Raw genomic sequence first — 23774 nt, forward strand, 5'->3', positions numbered from 1 at the left:
TCAACGGACGTCAGTAAATCCATTACTAAAAATACTTACCAATCCTTTGGGATTATTACGCTTAGCAAGTAGACATTGTGCAGGGCACAAATCTGGAATTAGGCAGTGAAAGGCTGTCAATGGCCCATCAATACCTGATCCACTGTGTAGGCATATGGTTTTCGCTGGCCAAACGTTCATGTAGCTGAGTTGCTTCATCTGAGCTGCGCATGTGTCACAGTGAACTTGGTCCACTGTAAGAAACACGAAAGAAGCAGAGAACTGTAGTTGCTTGCTATGAATACAGTAGACGGTTATACAAAGTAACCAGACACATTTACCTTGGTGTTTATCAAATGGATTATGCAAATGAAAATGTTCCGTTATTTATGTTGATATGGTGCCCAAAGGTCAGTCATTTGTCATAGGTCATTGGTCAGTCATGCACATACATGTCATATATGTGCATTTAGTAAAGTGTGTCAAAGATGAATCCATAAATATATTCTGAACATATCACTTTAAGGTCTTAGAGTTTGGGCCACATTAGATCAGGTGAATAAACTGGGTGACACCCAGCTTAGGCACTCAGCCCAGTGTGGTATTAGGCCTTGGTTTATCCTGCAGTGTGTTAGCTCTACTGTAAGTGATAGCCTGGAGTAGTAACGATTTACATGTCTTAGCGTAATTTTTTTGTCTCTTGTTTTACAGAAAATGTATGTGAAATGTGACAATTTTTTATAATAAATCTGTTCCATTTTCATAAAAACTCTATTTCTAGTTGTAGGAATTTATCATTTATTTATGTAACAAATTAGCCATACCTGACATTAATTTTCTTTCATGTTTTCCCATAATAAATATATGTGTTTACCTTAGCTCCAAACTCTTCTTCTACTCTTCAACTGGAAGAAAATGGGACCACGGCGTATCTCTTATTACAATCAGACATAAACTGCTAGGGAAAGATATATGTGACTGATATTTATTTAGTAGGGATCAGATAAAAGGTTAAAAGCAGTTCAAACCAATGAAAAATTAATTGCTTATACTTACGAATACAATAGCTCATGCTACAGTAACACGTGGTATATGCTCTGAGTGGAAATGATTGACCTCTTCTTGGTATGTGTTTCACACAGGGTGGTCATTGCTGGTGCACCATCTCTGAGACTAATTTTCTGTGCAAATAAAACCATTACTTCCAGGTTAAAAAAGGCCCAAAACCTGGCACAATGCTTTGACATTAGAGATATTTTAAGATGGCAAATTTCCTCTTTAATATTTGTACCTCTCAGACCAGCTGTTAGCTTCAATGATGAAGATAAACTGTTTTGGACAAACAGTGAATAAAGGCCTCTTTAGGTCAGATATCAATTTCTTAACCTTTTATCAGTACCTTTCTAAAACAAATCCCAAACTTCCTATTCAAACTTAAATAAACAATTTGCTTGTATAACACAGAAGTCCAAATTTAGTTCAAGTAGTTTCTGATGTTGTTTTCTTCTTCAGTTAAATTAAATTCAGTTTATTTCTATAGCGCCAATTCACAACACATGTCATCTCAAGGCACTTTAAACTACAGTGAAATTGATTCAAAGTTTTCTAGCTAAGGAAATTCAGTTGATTGCATCGACTCAATTACTCTAAAGCAATTCCTTATACTAAGCATGCTTGTAGCGACAGAGGAGAGGAAAAAATTCCCTTTTAACAGGAAGAAATCTCCAGCAGAGCCAGACTCAGTGTGAGCGACCATCTACTGAAGCCGACTTGAGTCTAAGGAGACAGAAGCAGACATACAAAAAGAAGCAGAGATACAAAAGGCAACTGTCAACCACCTCCATAGGCGGCCCTGTCCAGGAAACACACAGTCAGGCAGATGAGCTCCGAGCCAGCTCCCATGTCAGAGGATAAAGAGAGCGCATCCAGCTAGTCACAGTCAGAGAAACAGGACTAGACTGAAAAATAGGCTGGTCTCCAACATCTATAAACAAAGGTGTTGATGGCAGCAGCACAGCTGATATTTCTCTCCAGGATGGTGTCACAGCCAAACAGGAATAGGCTAGATGAAGCTACTATGAGAAAAAGCAGAGAGAACATAACGTTACAGATTAAACCAACAAATTCTGCAGAGTGGGAGAATAGAGATAGAATGAAGCAGAATGATGAAAAATGGTTCACTATGTCCTCCAGCAGTCCAAGCCTATAGCAGCATAACTATAGAGATAGCTCAGTATAGTCTGAGCCACTCTTAGTATAAGCTTTATCAAAGAAAGAAAGCTTTAAGCCTACCCTTAAAAGGCCATTTTTTGTTTTCATTTCAATTTTGTCTTTTTTCGTTTTTAACTGATCTACAACTGAAACAACAGAGAGGAGAGTTATATATGTCAAAATGGCCTGCCAAGTACACTTCACATAAACTTACACATAACTTAAGCGGCATTATTCTACACTGTCTTTCTAACCTTTACAGCTGTAGCCCTGCTGCTTGTTATTTTAAACACATTCAACAATTACTTTTTTGATTTCTGCATCAGCATCGCTAGTTCCAGTGGTGTCAAAATTGCCACGTCCTGTCGCCTTTTGTCATGGTGACTTGTCAAACTGGGGCTCCACAGATAATGCTGTGCAACTCTGGGTGGACCCATTTAAAGTTGATTAAACTACAGCTGCCATTGTGAAACCAAAAACTCAGAGTTTCCAACCTTAGGCCCCGTCCACACGAGGTCAAAACGAACACGAAACGCTGATATTTTCCAAAACGTTTGCCGTAAAGACGGAGACGTAAAATAAATGTGAGCGTCCACACGAATGCATGAAAACGCTGCAAAATGTATGCCAGGCCTGTAAGTGGCGCTGTGGTGCCAAAGCAAAAATAAGCGACGAAATGTTGGGCATGTGCACTAATATTTATACATGGTTGCCCTGCGGGTCCATTTTCGTGGTTAAGTCAAATTCAGGTGCTGAACTATGTCATCGATATTGCTCTGTTCTTCCTGGAGATATTCCAGAAGAAGAAGATTCTGTTGTAAGCCCGACAGCAGGGTGAGTAGCATTAGCAGCAACGGCGCCATTGTTGTTGTGATACTGCTCGCGCATGCGTGTTTAGAGGCGATGCTATGACGCATGCGTGTAAAAAAAAATATGCGGTTAGAGCGTAAAGATGGAAACGCGAAAACGGCGTTTCGAAATCTTCCCACTCTGAAGGCTGAATAAAAAAAAGATTGTTTACAGACCCCCGAAATGCCGACTTCGTGTGGATGAGAGGCTGGTTTGGTGAAAAATTTGTGCGTTTAGGCCAGGGTTCGTCTTCGTGTGGACGGGGCCTTAGGCTAGATCAATTCAGAGCAGTGGCAGAGCCAGAGGGTTAGTTGGGGTTGCAATTGCCATCTCAGAAAAAATCCTTGCCACCCCTGTTGCCACCCAGCTCAAAACATTAAGACTATGGTATTTTCACAGACATTTGCAAAGAAAACAGTCAAACTTCCCAGCATACCTGATTGCATCCTCACGCAGCAGGCTTCTGCTACACTTTTCACTGGTTAAGCTGAAATGCTGTTCCCTCCTGCTCTAAAGTACTAAACCTGAGACATTGCACCACAGTGCTTATGCTTAGTATTACCTATGAGTATTACTACTTAAATTACTTGTCTCATGTTTGGCTCTGCTGTCCATATGAAGTGCCTTGATGTTTATAAAGAAATATATAAACATGAAAAGCCAAGGGAACTTAGATGGGCTTGCAGGTACATGGTATGTAGAACTATGAGAGACACGCTTCCAGCAACTTTGAGGATCTACTGTATCAAGACATTTCACCAGAGAATTATTGTGGAGATAGGATGATATAAGCAAAGGGTCTTTTAGCACAAATTGACCTACAGTTTGTAGAACTTTTGTTTAACTTTTGCAAAGTATTTGGGGACGTGAAAAACCTGTCTGACATGCTCCAATCCAGAAGTCTTGATCTGGTTAGAGAAATAAATCTAGTTGGTTCCCTTAAAGACACGTTAAAAAGCCACAGAAGCTACAATTGTAATGAACACTGACGGACAGGGGCACTGTGAGTTTAAAAATAAGGAATAGTTCAATAGAGGTACTTTCTATCAGGTACTTGATTGTCTTGACGCAAAAATAGATAGACGATTTTCAGAAAAGAAATGTGAGATAATGGATGGAGTTGCAGTCTCTTGGCCCCAAAAGCCCATCATTCCTATGAGAGGCGCCTCTGCTTGCTTTCAGGAAAACATTTTAGTCAGATTTAGATTTGATCTATTATTACTCTTCTTGTTGCACATATTTAAATGCGCACCCATTATATATTGACCCCCCCAAATAATAATAATAATAATAATAATAATACATTTTATTTAACAGCGCCTTTCTTGACACTCAAGGTCACTTTACAAAAAATACAAAAGATAAATAAAAAGAAAAATGAAAATACATAAAAACAAATACAGGAACATAAAAACTGTTATGGATAGGGAAAAGAGCAGTGTATTCACAAATAACCAAGCTGGAACAGATGGGTTTTGAGTCTGGCTTTGAATAAGGGGAGAGAGTCAATACTGCGCCACCCCTTTGCCGCCACTGATTCAGAGTTGAGGATTTGGTATGACTTTGTTAAACCTGCTTCGTGAAATGAACTCCAGAACATAGATATTTTGTTCCATAATTGGCTAGAGTTAATATTAATATATGTTAATATTAATATAATCATATCAATATCATAATCATATCAACCGTTATCGTGCAACTTTTCTTTTTCATTTCAATAATGTTTTACTTAAGGTTAAGTAATACCAAAATGTATTCTAGAGTTGGGGATTAAAGGATTTGAGGTAGTGTAAAGTTGGCAGATTTTCTCATTTGTCTAATACTAAAAACAATACATTATTTTATGATTGTTTTGGTTAAACGTCAAACCACCATTAGGCTATACATTTTTCACTTAATTCAAAAGAATAAAATTAACTGCAGATTCCAGATCAGCTCTAACTTCATGATATTATCAGCTCTTTCTCTTGTTACAACCAGCCACTTAAGTAGGAGAGTAGGCTATACTGTCTACATCTATAGTACAAACTATCTCTCTGTGTTCTGCTCTCAGTTAGAAAGTCCTTTTTTCCAATGTCTTTTAAAAGAGTGTTTCATTATGATTTGATGTTCTTGTTATTTTATTGTGACAATGCAACTTTAACAAACTCTGGAACAAAGGATACATTTTTGGAGATATTTACTATGGTCTGATTAAGTTCAGGGATTTTCTGTAAAAGTAACTGGTGCACTTGAGAAAGTAGAAGGCCTCATTTAGAAAAGATAAAATGGTGTGGAAGAGCCATCTCAAGCTATCATTTGTCACAGGAGGTCTGTCAGGAAGAGTGAGTAAAAAAATGTTCCAAAATTTGATAAGCTTTTTGAAAGATATCCAAAATCATTGCGCCAAGTCATTCACACATATGAACAGCAATTCCAAAAAGTACTTAGGAAATGCTTGTAACATTTAAATCTAATTAATTACTCTTACATTTTAGAGGTTAATATTGCAAATGACCTGAACAAGAAGTTGTATGATTTGATTTCAGATACTAAAAAAAAAAATGATTATGCCTGTTATTCTCTGTGCATTTTAGTATCTGGATTTTAACTTCTGACATTAAAGTTCCATTTGAAAAGCTTATCAGGAAAAATATCCTATTTTTCTCTTTTTTTCAGCAAAGCTCCAGCTCCAAGTGAACATGGTAGCAGCCTGAATTAGCTTCTGGATCCATGGAATATCTTCAGCTGTGTTGATGCACTGCAGTCACTTTTTATGCTTGATATCAGCTTAAAGGTTAAGTACTGCCGTGACTCTGCAGCTACATAATCTGCAAAGGTTAAAAACAGCTAATCTCGGGTATGAAGATCTTTAGTAATTATGGTATGGCAATGCCAACTGTCACATTAACCCTACTAACACATAACGTGATCATCTATTTGACTAATGTAATATTCTGTTGAAGTCCCTCATATTGATTATATACAAATAGTTTTAAGTATTTTCCAATTACACAAGTAAAATATGAATTTGGACAAAATAAGTAATGTTTTGTGCATTTGTAATAATGTGTACTAAAATGTTTGCAATCCTAAAACCACTTTCTTGTTTTCATCTTATTGCCTGATAATGAGCTTTGTTCAAGTCCCCTTGCAGATTAAGCAAAACATATAACTCAAGCTGGTCCCTGCCCAATGCCTCACCCCTATCTCTCAGCTCCATGATACCCTGCTGGACTCAACTGGACACAAACCAAAGCTTGCAATCCTATTATAACACTACCATCATCCCTGACTCAATCAAAGTTTAATTAAAGCAGTCTGTCGTTGTACAAGTGTCTAAAAAAACCACAGTAAATGATTTTCTTTCTCTTGTGTGATGTAGTGTATGCTTCACTTTTTGATGTACTTTCACTTGTTTACAAGAGAATAAAAATCACTAGTTTAATGCTTTGGCATCTAAGATTTACTCATGTGTTTAATTAATAGTAATTGTCTGGGTTATATTCACTACAAAAATAGTTGATAGCCTCACCTGCATAAAATATAAAAGGGGGCTCATATTGGACCTGAAACACAAAGCTCTCCTGTAACTGTCTGCAGTTTGTGGCATGAGCAATGCTCTGCAAAGCAAAGGGGATTATGGACTGTTTCATGTCCAGTCGAGGTATCGACTGTAAGCAGAGATGACTGAATGCAATCTTGGACAGTAAATCTAATTTCAGAAGGGCAAATGAGAGGAAGGAACAAGGACAGTTTCTGATTCAGAAAGCAGGGATTTACTGTAGGGCCACCATTTTACATATGACCCTAACGATATTATGATGTCAACCTTCATTTATCTGGGATTACGTTAAACTTCCATATTAAAACTGCAATGTGTGGTAAATAAACTGCTAACAAGAGGTATTAGAGTTAAAATGGTATTATATTTTCTCTGCATCTCCAACTAAAAATTATGAGTCTAAAATTTGAACCATGAGCAGTAAAGATTTATTTTGGTGTGAGGGTATTTATTCTCTGGACACGTGAGCAGGCCATTTGGGATTTGTACTTGGTCAATATCAGCATTAGTTAAAGCCATAAAATGTTATGTAACATTTGTCTCCCTTGCTACCCCTCCCAACAACACTGGCAGCGTAGCCAAAGTTACACAAGCTTTGCAGAGTGGGAGACAGTTGGCATTCCGGCTAATCCAACTCAACCCAAACCAGCTGACAGGGAGGGGAAAAAAAAGCAATAAAAAATTAAGGAATGTCTGCTTCAATTACAATAACATTTGGATCATTACATCATAATCCACATCCGAACATGCAACAAATATCTGAGCTAATGCCCTCTCCAGTGATACACACAGCCAGCTGTGGTTTGGTAAAGCCATCGAAAAGATAAATAGAGAAGGCATGGTGCACAGTATGGAGGCAGTGACGGTGGTGCAATAATTGAACAGAAAATATGGAATTAAATATATTTATTTAATTTGCTAAATGATACAATGTAAGCATTGTGTGAATGAATGTAAAAGATTTGATTTTAATTTTGTTAAATGCACTGATCAGTGAACCTCTGACTTTTCACTGATGATGCCATGAAATTAAAAGGCTTTAACCCTGCATAGTTGGGTTAAACAATAAAACTTTTTCAGTTCTTTTCCATTCTCATTTTGATCCTCTGCTTCAATTTTTGATACGCCTTATTTTCTTTTCTTCAAACCACTGTCACAATATAGCATTTGTAGCTTCAATCAATAACACTTTATTTCTATAGCACTTTTCAGATGAAAATCAATGCAAAGTGCTCTATTGAATAAAAACCATACATAAGGCCCCCCAACAGCCTCATCCAAACAACTCCCTCCCAAACACAAACTTTACTATTGGCAAACCCTGAATTCATAACTTTAAACAACACGTAGAAATTACTGTCAAATTAATTGGTATATATAAACGTACATATCGTTCTTTCTATTTATTTTGTTCATTTTTTTTAAATTCCACTTCCTCTCTTTGTAGCATCTGTAGCACAAATTAAAAACCCCATACATGCAGCACAGGTGCTTTGTTGAAACTCTTAAGCAAAAACTGCATAAAAGCAAACAAAATAGCTAATTTTCAAGACACTTTATGAACTAACATACTGCCCTGATTAAAGCACATTCACCTCAACAGGCCCAATGCTTGAAGTAGCTGCTATGGCATGGCAGTCATTCACATTTTCTGAATAATGCCAATTTCAATCACATTTATTTTAAGGACATGAAGATATCAGATTAATCTTTCAGGCCAAGATAGTTAGATATAGGTATATACTCTGCACTGTGCACAAAACTCACATAGGATTATAGGCTCTTTCTAAAGGCTCCAATACAAGCAATAATAGACAATACAAGTTGAGTGATACATAAAAAAAAAAAATCTCTGAATAGAGTCGTGGTAAGAAAAAAATCCGCCTCCCTTTAATCTTAAGTGTTTCAAAAACACATTCCAATCCTGCTGATATTTAAATTTGTGTGCTGTTTTTTAGCTTAAGGTTGTAATCCAATATTTTACCAGCCTAATGAAAAGATTGGATTGTACATAGAAAAAATTCCTAAAACCTCCAGTACATTACTTTCTATGGCAGTTCATTACATTAATTTTTTCTAGTCAATTAATTTTTACTTAATGTGTTTTTATTTTTACTATTTTACGCATTATCATTCAGTTCTTATATGGTTACTCAAAGGTAAAATGATTTTTGTTTATCTGTTTTTTTTGTTTTTTTTTCAAGATATCTTCCTAACAGATTCATTATATATAGGACTCCCATCCAATATTAGCCAATTTAGTAAACGTCACTAATGGGAACAGCTGCTTTATATGAGGAAAACAATACAGTGTATTCTTAAATTCAGATATATTGTGATCTGAATGGAACTATGGGAGTCCATAGTGAGATACAGCAGCTGCTCACTTTGACGATATTAGGTGGTAAAGCACTGGATCGGTTGTACAATAATCGATCTGTTCTTGTAAAAAGGCAAATTTTATATCATAACGGTTGTCATGATAGTATGTCAAGCTTTCTCCTAGGTTGTCATAAACAAGGGAAATTATTTTAAATTTCAGGCGAAAGAGAAACATCTCAAACATCATCACCGGAGGGGAAGTGGAGGTGATGAAAGTGTATCATTATGAAGGTGTTCCCCTTTTAGAATAATCTGGAGATGATTTTACAAGGAATTCTCTACAAAATGAAGATTGGTTTCTAATAATCTTCTTCTAATATATGGAAGTAGTAAATTACATTGATACTAGTTGATGCAGCAGTTTCAGAGAATAAAGAGTAATAAAAAACTTCAAAGAACAATGGTTACAGCTCCTTCTTATACAGCTTCAGAGAGAACAAGCACACAAACGTTGCCATATATGGTTTGTCAGCCTGTAACTCCACTCACCCCCTTAGGATAGTTAGGAGTCCATTCATTGCCTTTTTTGAACACTCTTAGTATAAACATTTGGCAAAGGAATGTGCTCCCATCAAAACCTAAAGCTTTGAGAATCAGACACTGCTAAAGAGTTTTTGAAGTGAACTGAATTTAACAGAATGATTAATGAGGAAGGATGAAATGCAATTTCAACCCCTTCTTCTGTTTTGGTACACCTACATTAATGTGTTTTTTAAATTTAATGTGCACATAAGAGAGTATATGTATAAACAGATTTGATAAAGGAAAGAGATCTGCAAACTTACAACAACATTGTCATTTAACTAAGCTGAGAGACTAATCAAGGAGAGCATTAGCCATGGAAGTGGGCAGGTGGCCCAAGATATACCTGGATGAGTTAAAAATTCAAAACTTAGATAGGAACATATTTTAAAAACCTTGAGGAACAAGGACCCTGTTATAATCAGCAGGAACAATGACTAAATTTAATCATCAACTTGATCTCCAACCATTATTGCAACCAAAGCGTCAACATTTGTACATCAAGCCATCTAATTTTGCAGCGCAAACATATGTATTGTGCAGCCTTACTTACACCCCCTACAGCGTGAACACAGTGATGGCAGCATTATACTTGGTTAGATGTTTTTTAGCGCTGCATACAATTGGCCTGAATTTATGTTATCGATCAAGTGAGAATGAAAAAAATAGCTCAACTGTTTAGATCTGGAAATTTGGTAGAGACAATACATAATCCCCAAAGATGTACTATTTGATTGATTGATTGATTGATTGATTGATTGATTGATTGATTGATTGATTGATTGATTGATTGATTGATTGATTGATTGATTGATTGATTGATTGATTGATTGAGTACATTTATTTCAGATGATTTCCACCATGGAGCAAGAAGGTTTTAGGATTGATACCCGGCCTGGGGTCTTTCTGCATGGAGATGGCATGTTCTCCCTGCATGTTCCTCCAAAAGTCCAACAACACTACTGGTTAATTGGCTTCTCTAAATTCTTCTTAGGTGTGAGTGTGTACGTGAATGGTTGTTTGTCCTTTTTTTCTCTGTGTTGCCCTATGATGGACTGGCAAACTATCCAGGGTGTACCCCGCCTCTCGCCCGTGTCAGAAAATGGATGGATGATTGGATTTCCACCATCAAAAATAATTGTTTAAATAAAATGTACAAATGGAAAAAGAACAACGTATATATGTATTCTTTAGTATAAAGTCAATGCTGCATTACATATCCTTAGAACACAAAGGAAATAGATTAAACACTCTAAATTTCAAATTGAATAAACTATAAATAGGTATTTATGCCCTCAGATATGAATGATTGTCTGAAAAGCGGTATGAGGTAAAAGTTGTATAAATCCTAAGCAACAGGTGGTTATACCAACATACAACTTTCGTTCTCTTTCCCTGAACTTTGTTGCCTCTAATTTAAATCTGTTTTGAATTTGCCATGGCCTAGAGTTTGCATAGGCAACTAGTACTTACAAAGTGTTGACTTAGAGGGGTTGGATAGGTTTAACACAGCTCTTCAGATTTATGTTTGTGAAACAAACAAGCAAACACTGATTTTTTTTCTTCTTTCTGCCTCAAAATTAGGCAGAATATTAGAATGTAATATGATCTGAAGTATGTTGTGAGAAAATGTGGAAAGATATTTGTTTTTACCCCTGTGACCAAGTTGAAAACTGTGAATTGGTCACCCTTATTTTGCATATTTAAGTCGTTGTGGTAGTTTACATAGATGCTTTATTGGAAAAGAATAATAAATAAAAAAAAGTCTGAAAGCTCATCAAAAACAGAAAAGATATTAACGAAAAAGAAATGTTGACAGATGTTCAGAGAGGATGACATAGGGATCTCACGGGCCATATTATCATTATGTAAATAAGGTGCAGGAACATGTGCCAGTTAAACCGCAGTGCCGTACGGTGAGAGGGATGAAGCACAGGCGCTGCACGGCAGGAGCCGGGGCCGTCGGTAGATGGCGGTAACCCTAGAAACCTGATCCACCGGGCTCCCGTGCGCTCCGTCTCAGTTTGCAGCACTCGCATCTGAAGACCAGAGAAGCCGAACAGTTTGAAGGACACCGAGAAGAACCAGCAGAGCCCACGGCGGGTCCTCTCTCGCGAGCAGGCGGCGGAGAGCTCTGTCAACAGAGAACAACGGGCAAACTCGTCGCACCATGGAAGACAAATCCAATTCGTTCTCCAGTAACAAGGAGGAGAAGGCGGATGGGAATAATGTTTTTCAGAGACAAGACTCGATACAGAAAAATAACACGGGGAGCCAGAATACAAAGGACCATGGCAACTCCGTGGGCTTCAAGGGGGAGAGGGAAGAGGCCATGGTGGGCTTTGATGATCTGGACGGGGCGTCCAGGCAGCATGGTTTTATGCAGAGGCAATTCGGGGCGATGATGCAGCCCGGAGTCAATAAGTTCTCCTTGCGTATGTTCGGCAGTCAGAAAGCCGTGGAGAAAGAGCAGGAGAGGGTCCAGACGGCCGGATACTGGATCATTCATCCGTATAGCGATTTTAGGTAAGGACTGTAATAGACACCTGCTCACCCCTCCCTCTGATTGCATCCCCTCCGTCACCCAAAGGGTCTGAGAGATATATAGCCTCATACAGCCTGGCCCCTGAGCGCATCCACTAATCTACCTCTGCATGTAAGCAATCCGGTTTCTGCAGGCGGAGAAGCTCTTCTGCTCCAAGGCTTTTTCATTGCGACACATTAAAAAAAAGATCATGATTAAGATTAAGGCGAAATGCATATTTTGATGGAGTGTCCTTGGGGGTAGAATGCTGAATGTCAGGGTTTGCAAACACTCTCACAGTTTAGATTTTCTGCCTGTTTCATGCAAACTGGGTGACATAGTCCGCTATCTGAAGGAGCGACTTCACCTGGGAACAACGTGACAAAAACCTCTGCAGCATCACGGTAGTAAACATTTCATTGTAGGCGGCGGTGAAGCGAGGGGCCTGCGTGCAGGAAGAATGCACAAAATGCGGTAAAATCAGGCAGGGAGGACGAAAAAGAGCAAAAACTGCCATGTTGAATAAATTTAGGAAAACTAAAGCGGTGATGTAAGGTTATATCTGAGTTGCTGCCATCGGAATTTCAAACATCTTTCTGCATACGAGGGCAGAACATATGTGCAAACTCTAGCAGGCTGTTCTGGGTTATCTTCCACCTAGTGAACCCCGAAAATTTTATTTCTTTCACAATCTAAAACAGATAACCAGGACGATGTTTTTCTTTCCTCTCAACTAACTTTTATTTTTTTTATTTCTTATTCTAGTTTTATTTACATAAATAAATAGTTTTATTCTAGTATTTAGATTCTAGTCTAAAGCCATCTTCACAATTTCACAACAACACAAATAGTAACTGAGCTATAATCATTTAAAGATGCTGAGTCTGATATGTTCCCCCAATTATTCTTCAGAAGAACTATAGACTGCGGTTAAAGGAGGTTATAACTCCTTCCATAAGTGGCAGTATTATTTATATTTGTATGATTGCCTTATTTACATATATTAATTCATATAAAATACCTTTCCAGCACCAACTAGACCATGCTCGTGAAATACCAGTTACACACATGCTGCATGTTTACATATTTACAGTTCAATTCTTGACCAATTAAGCGTCTCATCTGGTCCAATCTTTGCACCAGTGGCCTTTTGGCAGGGAAACACTGAGCCCAGTTGCTCCCTCCCTTTGCCTCTATCACGGAGCTGTCCGTGGTCCTGAACCAGTGGTAAAGGACTGTGAGTGCAGCACACTGGGTGCGCTGCTAATGATGTACAGTCCACTTGTTCTGAGGTTGAATATGAGGGACCATATATTTCTTCTACTTTTCATTTTGTTAAAATTTTGCATAGAACGGAGCAGGAAAAATATGTTCCATCATACTTTTAATGAGATGCCATATAAATTGTCAAAGTAACTTCCTTTCTTTTATATGCTGTCTTTTTAGAGAGAGGAATAATGTAATGTGCCCTTTCCCCAATTATTTCTTGAACTGATCAACTGGTTGAAGCGCTGTTCTTGCACTTTTCCAATGTTTAGAAAAAACTTCAATGTGCCTCTCTTTAAATATGTATTGCTGTAGAAAAGTATTCAACATTAATAGTGACCAATCATCACTACCAGTAATACAATAGAATGTTTACGTCTTTCACTATAAAAATAACTATTAACTATGTAGAGTATTACTGTATTATCCGCTAACAGTAAAGTATGTTTAAAGGTACAGACCCAACCATATGCAGATGCTGTTATGGACATACAGATGTGCAACGATGGAGGGCAAGGATTAACAACGCACAGCAGTAAATGAGCTTAGTAGAAAATATAAACAATTACATAAGAAGACTGACCCATCTAAAGATGTCCAAATGTTATGGCATGAACAAAGAGAAGTAATCCATACTTCCTTAAGATAGTATTTGCTTTGTATGAGCAGTGTGTTAAAGCAGATTTCAGTGAATAAAAACAGAGGAAAAGTCGCAGCAAAACGACCAGACTCATCTCCTCCTACTTTCTGTCATAGTATTGCAAAATGTTCCTGTTACCAGAGCTTTGGAAGGTTGGGCTCAGGTACCCGTGACATTTTCCAAATAGTAATTCGACAGCATTATTTTTCTCACTTTAGTCAATGTAAACCTACAATAATGCTTCCCCGTCCTAACATTGGTAGACCGTACTCCAGATATCTACAATAGCTTTTGTTAATTAGTCAGTGCAGTGTTTTACATCCAAATATAAAAAGAGTATTGCATAAAACATCACAGGGTGACACCACTATTGGTGGTATGTTACTTTGTGGGAGTGTTTGAAACTCAATATGCAACATATTCTTTGTGCACATGACCTGCTCAAAGATTAATATCAGGTTAGTAATATCTATTATTCATGGATTATTTTAGAGAGGCTTCATGTCTTTCTACATGGACCTGTTATGTTTTGATGGGCTCTGCCACAGTCTACTTTGAAGGGAAGACTGCTAATATGCCATTTTGAAAATTAGTGATGCACTCATTAAGCTTTTCCTATATAGGGGCTTTTATTTTCTTGTCCCATCGTTTTATCTCTTGTAAATAGTCTACAAAAAAAAAGAAACTGCAGGTTATTCTCATTTATGCATCAATGTATTTATTCCTCACTTTATCTAAAATATCACTTTGTAAAACCAAAATGAGTCATGAAAGCTCATATAAATGTTTTTAATTTACAAACAATTGTGTCAGCTTTTATTTTGTACCATTCATACACCAAAATAAGAGCTTTTATACAAAACCATTCATAGTTTTAACTAAATAAATGAAAAAACAAAAAATCTAAATCACCAATGAAAGTCTCTATGGAAAAACTGTTAAGAACATATCACCAGATTGCAGTATCTGATAGTTCTATTGGTGCATCTCAACTTAATAAGTGGCATTGCTGTGTTTGTAAAAACAAACTAATCCTTCTTTCAGTTAAAACATTAGAAGTGTAGCACATGACATTGTACAATGGAAGTGCCCAAATATTTTAAATGATAAAAATGTAATAGTATAGGGAAGCCAGTACACATAATTCAATCAACAATGATTAAGGCTTGGCTGTACATATATATTGCAATTCCATCCATAAATTGCTTTGGCCCCACTTTAATTGAGTCAAAGATTGTACGTAACTCGCTGCACACATCATTACTTGGTGACCTTTCAATACGTGCTTTACCTGTTATAGTGCAGACAGGATTGGACCAGCCTGTGCTGACTAAGATCATGTGGGGTTCCCTCTGTTGCTTGGCAGGATTGGCCTGGCACTGATTATGATGGATCGCTTGTTGTAAAGAGGAAATCTACAAGAAAAAAAAAAGTACTGGCTTGATTTAAAGCAGGATTAGTTCCACTGCTGAATCCCTCTTCCTGGGAATTTTAGTTCAAGGTTCATGCCTTTTAAAACTTTAAGCTCTGGTATGTGCATGGACAGTTTGCCCTATTTTTTTTGTTGGTCTGTGTATTTATTTTTTCTTAAAATTATATATTGAACTGATGCACAAGGGATTTGCAGTCTCTGCGTTCCTAATGCAGAGTCAAGTGTGTCTTGCTTCTGTCTCATGTTAATCAATGACGGCTGACTTGTTTGGGTGTGTGGGGTGAGGTGCAGTGTGAAGCATGGGAAGAACAGTGTGCAGCTCATCTGGAGGTGACTGACTGCAAAGCTGAACAGAAGTACAGGAAAGTACTTCTTGAATAATGCACTCTGTCCATTGCTTGACACATTAAATCTGAAGCAGGTGCTGAGTTAGAGTCTGAATGCAAAGCCAGAAGGTACAGTTTCAACTGCTACTGGTTTAACTGGGGCTGGGTAAACCCTGGGAACTGAAGCGTTAATCCGAGAGCTTAGTCCAAGGATAACTGAGAACATTAATACGGTTGTAGAACTACTGTTCTTGTTGGAGTCTTGTGACTTATTCTGATAACAGCAAACACCACCTTCTTAGATTATATAAATAAATATCACATAGAATCTTTGAGTTCAGATTAAAACTTTGTAAAGTGTCTAACTTCTGTTATTTTCAGTGGGTTTAATAAAGGTTATGCACAGTATGATTGTTAGTCACCACAAGTCATGATAGTGATAAAGGTATATAAAGATGGGGCCATATTTTTTATGATTATATAAATGAAAAACATCTAAGATTTCCATAACTTGAAGCCTAACCTTTTGAATATTCTGATTTTGCTTTAATGAGACTTATTGCTTTAACAGCAAGCTTACATTCCTTCTTCTCTTTACTCGTTTTATTTCAGTCTCCACTTTTGACCCCTCCACACCTCCGTATCACCGCCACCATATAAATGTTCACATTCTTGGTGTCCCTTGACACCTAAAAGATGAATCATAGCATATAATTTTACTGCAGCTTTTAATATTCTGTGACAATGCAACCTCACAGAATTGGGAAGGTTTTAAAGTGAAAGCAATATAGTTTTAAACATATTTTTACCAGCATCTGAAAAGCATGACATGTTACAGTACTCAGGGTTTGTTAGTTGTGCACCCCATAAATCTGACCACAGTGGATAACTGATGGAAAATGGGGGAGAAGAAGGTACTGTCACTAACCAGCAATACAAAAAACACAACAAACAGCTGTAGAGAGTTCATAGGAAGATGGTTCCTGTAAATGACAGCCAAACTTTCCAGCAAGACAGGAATGATAAACATACAACCAGAACCTTATTGGAAGGGTTAGATCAAAGCAATGTCATGTGTTAGTGGGCCAGTGAACATCTAGCTTTAGCTCCGGCTAGAAATCTGCAACAAGACAGAAAGATACTAACACAAATGCATTCCGTTTAGTCTGACAATGTTTTGCTAATTTAAAAAAAGAAAATATTTAGCAAATTTTAGATGTCAAAGCTGATTAGAAGAGAATAGAATTCAACTTTATTCTCATTACTGTCACAAGTATAAAGCAATGAAATGTAGTTTGCATCTACATATAAGTGCTATACAGGATATAAATATTTATTTACATGTATACAGAGATTATATATGTCTTGACTATAAATGGTATATATAAACAGGGAATAATTGTAAGATGCTAAAAATAAATAAATATGAAAACTATATACAGATTATATAGGACATTTAGGATATGGATTATATATATATTATAATACATGGTTGTGACAGAGCCTAAAATACTTGCTGTTGTAATTGCAGCAAAAACATGCATGTCACAGTGTTGAGATTGTCCTTGGTTAAAATGAACACTGCACTGGTGTATATGATAAATTTTGATCATTATTGTGTCATCAACATGACATAAATAGGAAGGAGTATGAATAACGTTCCTGTAATGGTGTATTTCAGTGGTTGAACTCAAATGTTAGGTTAACAAAAATTCCTCTTTCTATTTCTAAGGCCTAAAATATTCAATTAAAGGTTGTCATTGTTATAATAGCATTCACATCTTAAAATAATGCATTCCTGAGGGAATCTAAAGCTTAAAATACCAATGGCATCATACAATGTCCTTAAACATCCTCACCAGAGCTTGAAATCTGCTGCTGGTGTAAAAATACTTCCAGTGGTTTTTTTATCAGCCACCTCAAAGACCGCTTCTCAGTCAAAGTGAAGACAATTATCGGACACATGATCTGTGGATATTTATAAAGCCAAGGCCTTGGTTTAATTTATTCACATAGATCCATTACTGCGTAGCCGGTCCTCCCGTCTGACAGGCTGCCTGCCAAGCAGCCGGTAAGTCCATTTCCACCTTTGGTAACGTCAGCGGGCTGGTAGTGAGGCAGGGAAAGACGCAATGAGGGTGGTGTCGGTGGAGAGTTTTTAGAAGGAGATAGGATTCCTGGAAGCATTTATTCTCATTTTGTAGTCACTCAGCCTTTGCTGGGGTCTGGGACACTTGGTGAACAGAGCATGGGAACTGATGAATCACTCCTGCCTTTTTCCTTTTACATTTTTTTTTTCTTCGCACGGCCAGGCAGAGCGCAGGGACATTAACTGGACTGTGAAGTATGAGAAGGTCTCAGTCCAAAGATTTCTGAGAAGGGATAATAAATGGCAGCAGTTGATAACACTGTCCTTGATTCATTGTTAACTTTGAGTTTAGATTTAGTGATGACTCTGATGCACATTCTTAAGCTTTTTGTGAGTTTACATAGAAGAATAAAGGACAGACTTAAATGTTCAACTTATAATTCATCCAGAATTAAGAAAATTCCATAAAAAAACCCACAAAACATAAAAAACCATATCAAATGCAGCAAAACCTTTCTATTTTATTGTTTTCTAGATCTTAACGAGTTACATTTACTAATATGCATGTATTGCTCTTACAGGTTCTACTGGGACTTGATAATGCTCATCATGATGATGGGGAATCTAATCATCATTCCTGTGGGAATAACCTTCTTCTCAGAGCAGACCACCACCACCTGGCTGGTCTTTAATGTGGCTTCGGACACCATCTTCTTGGTGGACCTGGTCATGAACTTCAGAACAGGGATCGTGAATGAGGAGAGCTCTGAGATCATCCTCGACCCCAAGGTCATCAAAATGAATTACCTGAAGAGCTGGTTTGTGGTGGACTTCCTCTCCTCCATACCGGTGGATTATATCTTTTTAATAGTGGAAAAAGGCTTTGACTCAGAGGTGTATAAAACTGCACGTGCCCTACGAATCGTCCGCTTCACCAAGATCCTCAGTCTCCTGCGTCTGTTGAGATTGTCCCGGCTCATCAGATACATACATCAGTGGGAGGAGGTGTGTATATGGCTGTTCAAAGCCTATAGATTTTACAGAAAAAAATCAGAAAGTTATTGTTCTAAAGTCCCTTGTATATACTTAAGATCTTAATGCTGCCATGGTAGAATTAACATCATGGAAGCACTTTTGTTTTTTTACATACATAGAAAATTCAATATAATAAAAAGCAACATTATCTCCTGCTTTTAATCATTTCAATATACAGAAATGTTTACACTGATGGGTTTCCTGCCATTGCCCTATGTAATGCATGGTCTTACTTTTACCGTGGACTCCAGAAATGTCTTCAGAAATTGTCAAGATTGTCTTGTTAAGTTCCATCTAGTTGCTGTGTAAGCCTGATTTTTTTCTGGTGAAGTTGATTTTATCTATTATAAATTCTCCATGATATGAAGGTGTGCACTTTAAGAGAAAATCATATATGAAAGTAAGACAGGAAGCCGTTCTAGAGCTGCAATGTTGTGTGTGAGAGTTGTCTAATCAAAGCCTCTTTTTAGGATGCATATCCAGAAAAAAAGAAATACTTTGAAGCGTTGCATTGACTTCTAAACAGATGCTCTCCTGTCAGCATAAGGCTGCCACTATCATGATGAACTACAGGGATGGTTTCATAGCTCAGTTCCTTTTCCCAAATTTAAGGTTTTACAAATAGTGGCAAAAACTTAGTTTTTCAGTATGGCTTTTGTGAAAGTGCCCAAATGATTTACATTTTCTTTTTACCAATGGGTCCTTAAACGCCCCCACATAAAGCAGCGTTTCGAGTGCATGATCAATAACTGTCCTGAGTCCTGACAATAGATCGTCCCATGGAGCTATGGGTCTCTGCAAATCTTCCATAGATAATGTTGCTTTTTATTATATTGAATTTTCTATGTATGTAAAAAAACAAAAGTGCTTCCATGATGTTAATTCTACCATGGCAGCATTAAGATCTTAAGTATATACAAGGGACTTTAGAACAATAACCTTAGGGCCTCTTTGAAGTTTCTCTAAACACTACTACCTTGGCCATCCTGTCAAGTGTATTTATGTGCACCATGTCTTGCTACTGAAATGTGGTATACAAAGGAAGCTGCCTTATTTTGCCTATAGGCCATGTCTTGATATGTTCCTTTAATTTCTTTTAATGCTATTTTTCTAAGAATGCTTTTATTCTTTTTTAAGATCTGATCACATAAAACTAACAGGGGTAGGTAAAACTGGAAACATATGCATATATCAATTTCAGTTTTGCTAAAAAAAAACGCAGCAAATAAACAAAAAAATATTTTATGCTCACAGATATTTCACCAATCACTGTATTTCCTTTTCAGTTTAATCTCTTTTTATGTCTGCTATCTATAATGTAAGTGCTCTTTGAAAGAGACAGTATGGAGCACAAATATTTGGTGCAGCAAGGTTAATGAAAATCTGCAGTGAGCATGCAGCCTTCAGTGCAGCATAGAGGGCCACGTCATAACGCCTGGTTAAAGAAGAAGAGCTCACAGCCTTGCTTTTCTCTCTGTTCTTCTCATTCACGTCATTCCACTTCCTCTCCAGTTGTCTCTCTTCTTTAATTTGTTTCCCTCATCTAGGTGTGTTGTCATGTCTTTTTAGCAAATTTTCCATTCGAGATGTCAGAGAGTTCATTTAAGAATACAGAGTTTGTGTCACTGAATAATCTGCAGTCTTTCTTAGATCCCTATTCATGACAGTTATCCACAGGAGATGTGAGTCGGAAAAGGTCCAACCTGTTTTAACATGTCAGGTGTCTGCATCAGGATTAGAGCACTAATGGAGGGACAAATCCAGTCTCTGCCATCGTAATGGGCTTCAAGCAGCGTACCGTCATTACATCAGTTCAGCTATAGACTTAGTTATTCAGGCAGTCAGTTTCCACAATAAGTCATCCTCCATCCTCTATCTTCATCCATCATTCCGTCTACAGGTGCTGGTCATAAAATTAGAATATCATGAAAAAGTAGATTGATTTCAGTAATTCCATTTAAAAAGTGAAACTTGTATATTATATTCATACATTACATACAAACTCATATATTTCAGATGTTTATTTTGTTTAATTTTGATGATTACAAATGACAACAAATGAAAATCTCAAATTCATCATATCAGAAAATTAGAATATTACTGAAGACCAATAAAAACAAAGGATTTATAGAAATGTTGGCCAACTGAAAAGTATGAACATGAAAAGTATGAGCATGTACAGCACTCAGTATTTAGTTGGGCCTCCTTTGGCCTGTATTACTGCAGCAATGCGGCGTGGCATGGAGTCGATCAGTCTGTGGCACTGCTCAGGTGTTATGATAGCCCAGGTTGCTCTAATAGTGGCTTTTAGCTCTTCTGAATTGTTGGGTCTGGTGTATTGCATCTTCTTCTTCACAATACCCCATAGATTTTCTATGGGGTTAAGGTCAGGAGAGTTTGCTGGCCAATTAAGAACAGGGATACCATGGTCCTTCAACCAGGTACTGGTAGCTTTGGCACTGTGTGCAGGTGCCAAGTCCTGTTGGAAAATGAAATCTGCATCTCCAAAAAGTTGGTCAGCTGCAGGAAGCATGAAGTGCTCTAAAACTTCCTGGTATGTGGCTGCGTTGACCCTGGACCTCAGAAAACACAATGGACCAACACCAGCAGATGACATGGCACCCCAAACCATCACTGACTGTGGAAACTTTACACTGGACTTCAAGCAACGTGGATGAAGTGCCTCTCTTCTTTTCCTCCAGACTCTGGGACCTTGATTTCCAAAGGAAATGCAAAATTTACTTTCATCAGAGAACATGACTTTAGACCACTCACCAGCAGTCCAGTCCTGTTTCTCTTTAGACGCTTCTGACGCTGTCTGTGGTTCAAGAGTGGCTTGACACAAGGAATGCGACAGCAGAAACCCATGTCTTTCATACGTCTGTGTGTGGTGGTTCTTGAAGCACTCACTCCAGCTGCAGTCCACTCTTTGTGAATCTCCCCCACATTTTTGAAGGGGTTTTGTTTCACATTCCTCTCCAGGGTGCGGTTATCTCTCTTGCTTGTACACTTTTTTCGACCACATCTTTTCCTTCCCTTCGCCTCTCTATTAATGTGCTTGGACACTGAGCTCTGTGAACAGCCAGCCTCTTTAGCGATGACCTTTTGTGTCTTGCCCTCCTTGTGCAAGGTGTCGATGGTCGTCTTTTGGACAACTGTCAAGTCAGCAGTCTTCCCCATGATTGTGTAGCCTATAGAACTAGACTGAAAGACCATTTAAAGGCTTTTGCAGGTGGTTTGAGTTAATTAGCTGATTAGAGTGTGGCACCAGGGGCCATCAATTTTGAACCTTTTCACAATATTCTAATTTTCTGATATGATGAATTTGAGATTTTCATTTGTTGTCATTTGTAATCATCAAAATTAAACAAAATAAACATCTGAAATATATGAGTTTGTATGTAATGTATGAATATAATATACAAGTTTCACTTTTTAAATGGAATTACTGAAATCAATCTACTTTTTCATGATATTCTAATTTTATGACCAGCACCTGTACTGTCGTGGTGTGTTGGCCGCCCCCTTCTTCACTTTGTCACATCTCTCTCCTCCATCTGCGGAGAAACGAAGGGTGTTTTTTAATCATCACCATAGGCTGGACAGTCAGAGTTGGCCATATATCATTTATTTTTTATTTTTTTTTGTTCAAGCTCCCTGAGATTTTTCCTCACCAGTCAATACTGTACTGTAGAGACAATAAAACCAGATTAATATATTGTCTGTATTCATGCAATTATGTTTTCATTTTTACCTACTGAGAGAAAGTTTATTTTTACTTGAACCAAAGGATGGGGGCCATGTGTGTTAAGAATAGGTTTGTAGTCAGCTGCAGGTGTGTTGAAGGCAGTAAATCTGCCTCTTTGTTTTGTTAAACTTGCTTGTGTCAAAACAGGTACATGTAGGGTTTTAAATAAAAAAAGCTGAGTGGATACTTCCTATTGACTATGACCTATTTGGGAAAAAAATATTTAAGAAAAGCTGGGTAGCTTGTTGAATGTTACACGCATGAATCCATCTACCTGATTGGAAAATTAAATCACCAGTGCACATTTAGACTCTACCTTGCTTGTTATTTCTGCTGCTGGTTGCTGCTTTTTTTATTCATGGGTCTCTCTGTGTTTGATCAGCCATTCAAGCATTTGTTTACTCGCACATAATTATCACAATGTGGAGAGCTTTGGGAAATTATAGTGTACAGCATAAAGGTCATGCCGAGCAGTAAATATGGCGTACCCTTCAAACAGGACAATTTAAATAGGCACTGGCTGCTCAGAAGCCAGTGAACTGTACACTAAAGGAGTTCCTTTTCTCATCTTCTTGTGAGGAGGTGAATAAGGCAGATTGGATTCAAACGGGCATCAGCAGTTTTTTTTTTTTTTTTTACTGCATTATTACTGGAGTCTTTTTTCAAAACAATAGCAGACCATATATTTCAATACACTTCAAGTATTTCTTGAAAATCAAAAAAATATTCAATGTTTTGTTATGTAACAGGTCTACAGTTTAAAGTATTTTGGATTTTTGTTTTTGTTTACCTTACACTCTAAGACCATGGCAATGTTAAACCATGAATCTCCAAATTATTCCATCTTACAATAGGCTTGAATCTTTGTAGGTTCTGATTTAATAAGTTTAAAGCATGACAATTTTTATCCCAACTGGTTGAGAATTGGAAATAAATCAGAGCTTCATTTTCCCACAGAAATATTAGCCCTGAAATATCTTGAGAAATTGCTTCTGGTTCTGGAAAAAAAATCCACTTGGATAAAACAAACTGCGGCTCAATAGAAACAGTTGGTTTGCTCATGAAAGTTTATGGACTTTGATGTGCTCTTGGGCAAAAGACTAAACCCCAAGTGGCCTACAGATCCACCTATGGCTGCATAAAGGTACCCATTTTTGTTTGTGACTTAGTAAATATGGTGATATTTAAAGTCAGGTTCATGTCAGGGCTCTGAAAACTTTACAAACT

At 37.5% G+C, this 23774-nt stretch overlaps 1 protein-coding gene across 2 annotated transcripts in view; it reads left to right on the forward strand.

Moving 5' to 3' along the window:
- Positions 1 to 11401: 11401 nt before the first annotated feature.
- LOC119776562 (potassium/sodium hyperpolarization-activated cyclic nucleotide-gated channel 1) overlaps positions 11402 to 23774 on the forward strand; it is an 89051-nt gene continuing 76678 nt past the window's right edge. For both annotated transcript variants that reach the window (XM_038275033.1, XM_038275034.1), the window contains exons 1-2: positions 11402 to 12013; positions 18346 to 18769. In XM_038275033.1, coding sequence (XP_038130961.1) covers positions 11658 to 12013; positions 18346 to 18769 — 780 coding nt within the window. In that variant the 5' untranslated portion in view covers positions 11402 to 11657. The remainder of the gene's footprint in view (positions 12014 to 18345; positions 18770 to 23774) is intronic.

The sequence above is a fragment of the Cyprinodon tularosa genome, unplaced genomic scaffold (genome assembly GCF_016077235.1).
Source record: "Cyprinodon tularosa strain WSP-4 unplaced genomic scaffold, ASM1607723v1 ctg94, whole genome shotgun sequence".
NCBI lineage: Eukaryota > Metazoa > Chordata > Actinopteri > Cyprinodontiformes > Cyprinodontidae > Cyprinodon > Cyprinodon tularosa.